The 7,789-nt window shown below is 35.2% G+C and overlaps 2 gene segments (V, D, J or C); both read right to left on the bottom strand.

Moving 5' to 3' along the window:
* Positions 1-502: 502 nt before the first annotated feature.
* LOC107084511 lies at positions 503-1,074 on the bottom strand. The segment is given in 2 exon segments: positions 503-810; positions 991-1,074. Coding segments are annotated over 2 exon segments (360 nt in total).
* A 1,396-nt stretch (positions 1,075-2,470) lies between these two features.
* Positions 2,471-2,968, bottom strand: LOC107084475. The segment is given in 2 exon segments: positions 2,471-2,823; positions 2,920-2,968. Coding segments are annotated over 2 exon segments (402 nt in total).
* Positions 2,969-7,789: the final 4,821 nt, after the last annotated feature.

Below are 7,789 nucleotides of genomic sequence, written 5' to 3'. Positions count from 1 at the left end.
ACTGTAGGTGCACTTCTCACCTTTATATAATCTGCAAATCTTTTGTCTGCTATTATCTGTTATGTATTGTAACCCCACTAATATAAATAATCCATATTATAAATTTCCTGTATAATCTGTATATAGTTTTTATATTTATTTTGTAGCCTCTTACAATTACTCTCTCTTTAGATACAGCATTTAAAGTCCATGCATACATAGTCTCTAAACATATGTAAATACATTTTTATAAACTTTTATGGCACTTCTGGATAGATGCAAATTACATTTTGTTTGCTTTTGAACTTGTGACAGTGTAATGACAAAGTTGAATTCTATTTTATAATATTCTATTCTAAGAAAAAAAAAGAAAACAATTTTAAAAGGAAATTGATAAATAATTAGAAAAACATATATAATATATAAAGAATGTAAAATCTGGGGAAACTGGTTGTGTTTCAGTTCAGCTGCTGAGTCGGATCAGTTCCTCTGCAGCTGAGGGAGGTTTTTGTACGACGTTCTATCACTGTGTGAACGGGTAGTTGTAACCATGCTGACAGTAATAAACTCCTGCATCTTCAGCCTGAACTCCACTGATGGTCAGAGTGAAGTCAGAACCAGAACCACTTCCACTGAAACGATCTGGAACTCCAGACTGACGAGTTGTAGCTCCATATATCAGGAATTTAGGAGCTTCTGCAGGTTTCTGAAGGTACCAGTGGAGGCTGCTAGAAATACTAGAACTGGTTTTACATTTGATGGAGACAGTCTGACCCTGAACAACAGACTGAGATCCAGGAGTCTGAGTCAGGATGATGTCTCCTGATGAACCTGGAAAACATGAAAAATTGCAATTGAAAGAAATAATTTAAATTATGAATGACCGATAAACTGTGAAAATATTAACAAAAGCTTTATGATCTTGTTTCAATAATTCTCCATAATGAGAGAATCATAATTTTCATGGAGATCATTTCTTCCTCAAACCAAGTTCTGAGCAGAGAGTCTCACCCTGAACCAGGAGCTCCAGGATGGTCAGCAGTAGAGTCAGTAACATCATCATTGTGCTGCTGGTGGTTCAGTGTCTCTGAAAGGCCTGGACAGCCTCTGAACAACACTGACCTCTTAACAGCTGGGAGCAGAGAGGGAGGACACATATGCAAACACACAGAGTCAGTCACATGGAGCTGAACTGGCAGCATGTTTCCTCCTGAAACACATCAACATCATTAGAAAGCTGAATGGAGGAAGGTTGAAAAGGTTCCTGTTGATCTTTTTTTTTATCTTTTAGACATTAATGTAGCAACTAAGTGCATAATAAATGAAAGAAGGGAGAGTGAAGAAACAACAGACAACAAACCTTTGGGAACTAGATTGAATTGAATGTTTGAGGCAAGATCTAAAAGGGCTAAATCTACATAAAAAAGACTCTAAAGACTAAAACATCTCTAAATGTAAGCTGAGATTCTTTTAAAGCAACACTTAACTGTAAAAGAAACCAACTTATCTCTAAACAACATTTTTCCAGCTGAAAGCTCATAATGTCAAGTCTCTTCTGATAACTGAGTGAAAATAATTCACACCTTTATCTCATCCAGACTAAGTAAATCTCCAATTCTCTATTAACTAATTATTCTGTCCTTTCTTTGTTCATTTTAACTTTCAAGCTTTATAACAAATGAAACAAACCAAAATAAGATTAATTGAACTAAAAGTTTCTTTATATGTTTTGCTGAGTTTTATGCAGATTACATTTGTCAAATTATTGAATTTGTTTACTTAAAATGAAAGACATATACACAAAGTTTTGAACTTGTGGAATTTGATTTATATTCCTGTTTTTGTAAAGATGTTCTGTTAAATATCTGTTAAATAATTAACAGTGACTAAAGTAGCTTTGCTGACATTACTGATTGCTTCGTTTTTATTTTAATCTTTATAAAAACATGTAAAATATGTTTTGTTGAGTTTCTGTATTCAGAGTTAAATCAGGCTTCTTTAATCTTGAAAAATAAAAGATAACTCCCCCCTTATCATTGTTCATGGGCTCATAAGGCTCCATCATATTAAGGAGGCCGTTTCTGCTACATTATCGCTACAACATTAAAGAAACTTCTAGAAGTGAGGTGCAAGATGGGAAAATATATTGGTTATTGAATGTAAATGTTTGGTTTCATAAATATTTTTATTAGAATTAAAATAAATTGAAGAGTGTAAATATGTTTTATTGTTTATCCTTTAGTTTTAGCTCATATAGTTGCTATTAATGGAATGACAGGAGGTATTTATATATTTCTAACTAATAATAATTTAGAGGTCTACCATCCTAATGTGAATCTTAAGAAAAATACACATTTTGTCTTCATAAGGCTTAATGAAATATAATGCTGTGATCAGTCAACTGTATCAGTCTCAGCAGTAGATCCCAGCTGCAGAACAAAGTTCAGTTTCTGTTCAGTCAGACTGAGGGAGGTTTTTGTACGATGAGTTTTCACTGTGTGAACAGATTCTTACTGTTGATGTAATGAAAACTCTGACAGTAATAAACTCCTGCATCTTCAGCCTGGAAGCCACTGATGGTCAGAGTGAAGTCTATTCCATTTCCTGCTCCACTTCCAGTGAATCTGGAGGAGATTCCTGAAAATCTGGATGATGTTCCATAGATCAGAGCTTTAGTAGCTTCTCCTGGTTTCTGTTGATACCAGGACAGGCAGACCTGTGAGCTGTAGCCGCACTGAGATGTTGAAAGTGCCTGACTGGCCTTACAGTCAATAGTGACAGTCTGACCAAGCTGCACTGATTTGGCTGCTGGCTGAGTCACAACAATATTTTGTCCATCAGACCCTGAGAGGAGAGAAGAAAGACTGGAAATTAGATGATGAAGTTGAACTCATCTACACTATAAATTTTATTTCACAAAACAGAAAATGTTTTCCTCACCCTGGGTGAAGCAGAGTAGAGTCCAGATGAGGATGCTGATCAAAATCATGTTTTCTGTGTTTTCTGTTGTCATGAAGGCTAGTTGTCAGTCAACTCTCACGGCTATAAACTCTCCCAGAGCGCTGGAGCATGGAGCTGCTGATGCAAAGTGGCTCTATGGAAATTTTCTGACAGATTAAAAAGAACTGGGATCAGTGAGATGATTTCTATGAATTATTCAGGTTATGTAGGAATTTGGCAATGTGAATGTTTTTTTTTTTCATACTTTCTCTTTTTACTTTTAATCTTTTGCTCTCATTATTTTTTTTTTTTCAAATATAGATGTTTTATAATAGTAAACTCACAAGTATTTAATGTGACTTAGGAGATTTACTACTAGAAGTTTGGGAAAAACAACAAAACCAATTTATCTAGATTCATTTTCAAAAATATTTGATAAATTAATAAGTAATGTCAGACAGTTGGATTTTACAGTACCTGACTATATTTTCTTTGTCAGACACTTTTGTACGGTCTCTATATATTTATTATATATTTGAACTTGAGGTTCAGAAAAGAACAAAATAAGCAATTTAAATTCTTAAAAAGATCAAGTAGTTGAAGTAGTCACTATTGTTTTTATTAATTTTTGAATAAATGGATGAATGTTTAGATGTTGGGAGACAGTTGCTGTGAAATCTGAACATCTTCCCTTTCTAATGGAGATTGATGTTTCCCACCAAAGCCAACTGATTTCTCATCTACTTAAGATCATGTTGGACAATTTAACACATCAGTTTCCCCAATGTTGCAGAATTAGTTAAAATGTATTTTAGGCGATTTGATTCCCGGTGTTCTTGGTATTTATGATAAATATGTCTATAGTTTATTTTCTTTTTAAATGACCCATCTCTCCTGACCTTCCTAGACCGGAAGGGCATCCAGGTTTGTAGCCCAGGTCCCTCACATTAGAATCATTGCCTTTAATCACTCCAAAATGGGGACATCTCTTTCTCTCAGACGCTGTTTCTTAAAATGTTTTTTTTTTTTTGTCCTCATTGCACAGTTATATATTATCTGACATGTTAGATATATTTAGCTGCGTGTACCTATAAATACAAAATATGCACCAACTAACTAATAAACACTTCACCCAAGACTGTATTACCAACCCTGAACCTTTATGGATGCAGATATTATATATTATAGAGGGACATAACCAGGCCAAGCAGAATGGCTAGAGCTCCACAGATAACTTCAAAGACTTTGCAAACAAAGTCAAACATTTAAAGCATTGATATCACATTTTTTTTTAACTCACACCACAACGGAACACAAATGTTTAGTCATCAGAACCTTACAACATCCCCCTGAGCATATCCCTACAAAAACAGAAGGGAAGCACATCAAATATACTCTTCAAGCCTGTGGATACCCAAACTGGGCATTTGTCAAATCTGCAAGGAAATCCCAAAAAAGCGCAGCCGAAGATAACGGTGAGAAGATTAAACGAAAAAACATTGCCGTCTCATACTGTATGTTGCTGGAGTCTCTGAAAAACTCAAGAGGATTTTCTCAAAAAACACAAAATCCCAGTAAATTTTAAACCAATTAAAACCCTTAGACAGAGATTAGTGCATCCAGTGCAGTTCAGTGCAGTGAGGAATGCTCTGATCTTTACATTGGAGTAACCAAACAACCTCTCCACAGACACATGGCCCAACACAGAATAGCGACCTCCTCGGCACAAGCCTCTGTCGTACATCTACACTTTATGGACAAAGGACATTCTGTTGAGGACCAGAATGTTAAAATTTTGGACAAAGAAAATACAAACAGAGGGGGTGGACTCAGGTTTCAGCTTTAAAAAACCTACAATGCAGCAATTGAGTTAATCCCTTCCCGCTATCTTTGCAGCCCCTGTACAGGAGAGTGCAGGATCTGGCCTTTTCAGCCAGGCCAACAATTCCCTTTAACGACCCCTTTCAGACACTTACGATGGGTATGGGGCATTGCAGGCTAACAAAAGACGTCAAACGACCCCCATTCCAAAGGGTTGGACCCTTTCGTCCGTTTCAATTTGCATGTTTCCAAAACAAAAACTACGCTATTCCTGACATCTTGAATTTAAAAAAGTTCCTGAATGGCAAGAGAAACATTTCCAAACTTGGAAACAAAGTCCAGTGGATTGTTTTTCATTTTCTTTTTCTGGTTTGACATAATATGGATGACTGAGAATCTTCACCAGCATAGATCATTTCATGTGTTCACTGTTGGGCAGAAAGCAGTTATTCTGAATCAAATAATTTAGCTCTGTGATGTTTTCAGAATAGATGATATCAATAAGGTAAACTCACTCAGAGTTTATGGTGAACCAGATCTTAATAAGAAGCTCTGATTAATGGAAAGTAAAGAAAACGATCAACCATGGAGAATGGAAGGAAATATGAGGCCTCAAAGTGAACAATTCTATCCAGCTTTATCAACTTAATTAGACAGATTATTTGGCTTAAGTCTACAACAGCAGTTTACAATATAAAAAAGGTTAAACATTATGATTGAAATTGAAAAAGAGCAGAAATGCAGCTTAAATTAATATTGTTCTCCAGTTAATGCTACCTGTCAAGAAACTGAACTACATGTTTAATTGAAAATGAATACCTTAAAAGCATAGGGGAGATAAAAAAAAAAAAAGGTATCCTTTATTCATTAAAACAGCAATAACATGATGCCACCGTTTTTGACTCCTGTTACTGTACTGGCTTGGTTTCCACCAATTATGATTTGGACCTATAAAGCCTGGTTATTTTAAAATAAGAAGTCTGCATCTGTCCCACATCTGACCCAAATGAAGTAACTAGGTAGAACCTGTGGCCCAGATCCATTCCTATCCCAGATTCATAGAAGCAATTTAAAACATGTGTCATCTCAAGGCACTTTACAGAGATCATTCAATCAGATTAAACGTTCCTATTGGTTCAAAGTTTTCTATCTCAGGAAAAGTAGCTGATCGTATCGACTCAATGATTCCACATCAATCCCTCATAGTACGTTGAGCATGCATGCAGCAACAGTGGAGAGGAAACTCTCCTTGAACAGGAAGAAACCTCTGGCAGAACCAGACTCAGTGTGACCGGCCATCTGACAACTGAGAGCTAAAGGAGAGAGAAGCAGACATACAAAAAGAAAAATAGAAACAGTGAATTAGAAAGAGTTTCCATATGAAAAAAGTTACAGTAAACTGGTGGAAACAGCTGAACAGACGAGCTCTGAGCCAGTTTTTATGTTGAAGGGAGGAAAGAGAGCACATACAGTTAGTCACAGTAAATGCTGGGCCTATTGTTATGTCTAGAAGAGAAACAGGACAAAGCCCTTAAAAACAGGCCCAATTCTATCATATATTATCAAAGGTGTTAATGCCAGCAGCCCAGCTGAAATTTCTCTCCATCAGGGTCTCACAGCCAAATAGGAACAGACCAGATGAAGCTTTATGTCGGGAAAGAAGAGCGAACAAAATTTAGGGGTTAAACTAACAATACTGTAGATTCTTTAAGCCTTTTTAGAAAAAGACCTTGTCGGGTTTACACGTCTGTGCCGGATTCTCTCCTATATTTGGCTTGAGACGGCCCAGTTATACTTTTTTTTTTCTAATTTCTTTTTTCTTTTCTAATAAATTGGTATTATGTTTTCTCTAAACTTTATTCCTTTTTATTCTAAAAATATGTTCAAAAAGTGTTTTCTTTTTAAGTACGTTTCAACAGGATCCCATTTAATGAAAGACCTTTGTTGTAATGCGGAGGAAAAGTGTAAAAAATAATAAAATAATTCAAATATTGTAATAATAATAAACGGGGTTAACTGTTTTTACCACACTAAAACTGTTCATGTAGAGTTTGTTGTGGTCAAAGTTAGAGAGCCGTGTCTTTCTACAGTGAAAGATTTTTGTACGACGACTCAGTTTGTATCACTGAGGTGGACTTTTGGTGGAGGAACCAGACTGGATTTTGGATGAAAGTTTCTGAATATTTGAACATAAATGATAAAATGAAACAGACTGAGTGTTAAATGTAGAATATTGACATTTTATAACGGCTTGATTTTGCTCGTTCAAAAGGGTTTTATTCTCTAAACTTACAGTGATTCTGACGTCCAAACATGAAGGCCTTCATGACTTCTTTTTTAGTTGACAATGAAAACAAGTTTATCCGCATAAATTTTAAGTGGCAGCAGAAAAAAAAGAAAATAATCATTTTGTAAAACCTGCACAAAATTCATGACTAATTTAGTGGTATCAGCCAGCTATTTTTAAAGAAAGAGAGGAAGCAAATACCTTCAAATGATAATGAAAATGATGAAAACCTAAAATTAGTTTGTTTCTAATTATGTCAAATACTTAAGTGATATATTTCTGGTTTTTGTCTTATTAATTTATTTAACAATAAAATGGTTCATTGTATTAACATTGTATTAACTTTGAATGTGTCTAAACAGATACCTTAGCTAATCAGCAATGTTCTGAAATAACTCAAAAGGTTTGATTTGGTAACAGTTCAGTTATTTGGTGAGAGATTATTGGTTTTACAGTAAAAATTGTGAATGGATGAGGTTATATAACTCTTGCAAGAGTGAAAAATAGAGAATAAATGAAATATACTGTTATGTTGAGCTATCATTTTATGCTCTATCAGAGATATATTGCAGCTTAGAGTTTAGTTTTCATTTCTGTTATACTGGTCATATCAGGGCTCTGTGTGCTGATATGCATGAAAGGTTCCTTTAATGGAAGTGAAACAGTCTGTGAGGGAGTGACTGATGGAGTGGAAAGAAATTTAACTGAAGAAACTTACAGAAAGTAATTTTTTTCTTTCTGAGTAACGGTGTGGCTGTACCT

This window comes from Cyprinodon variegatus, unplaced genomic scaffold, assembly GCF_000732505.1.
Source record: "Cyprinodon variegatus isolate N-32 unplaced genomic scaffold, C_variegatus-1.0 Scaffold101, whole genome shotgun sequence".
In the NCBI taxonomy this organism is placed as follows: domain Eukaryota; kingdom Metazoa; phylum Chordata; class Actinopteri; order Cyprinodontiformes; family Cyprinodontidae; genus Cyprinodon; species Cyprinodon variegatus.
Note: the sequence above shows the minus strand (reverse complement) of the source record. Positions and strands in the feature narration are given on the sequence as shown.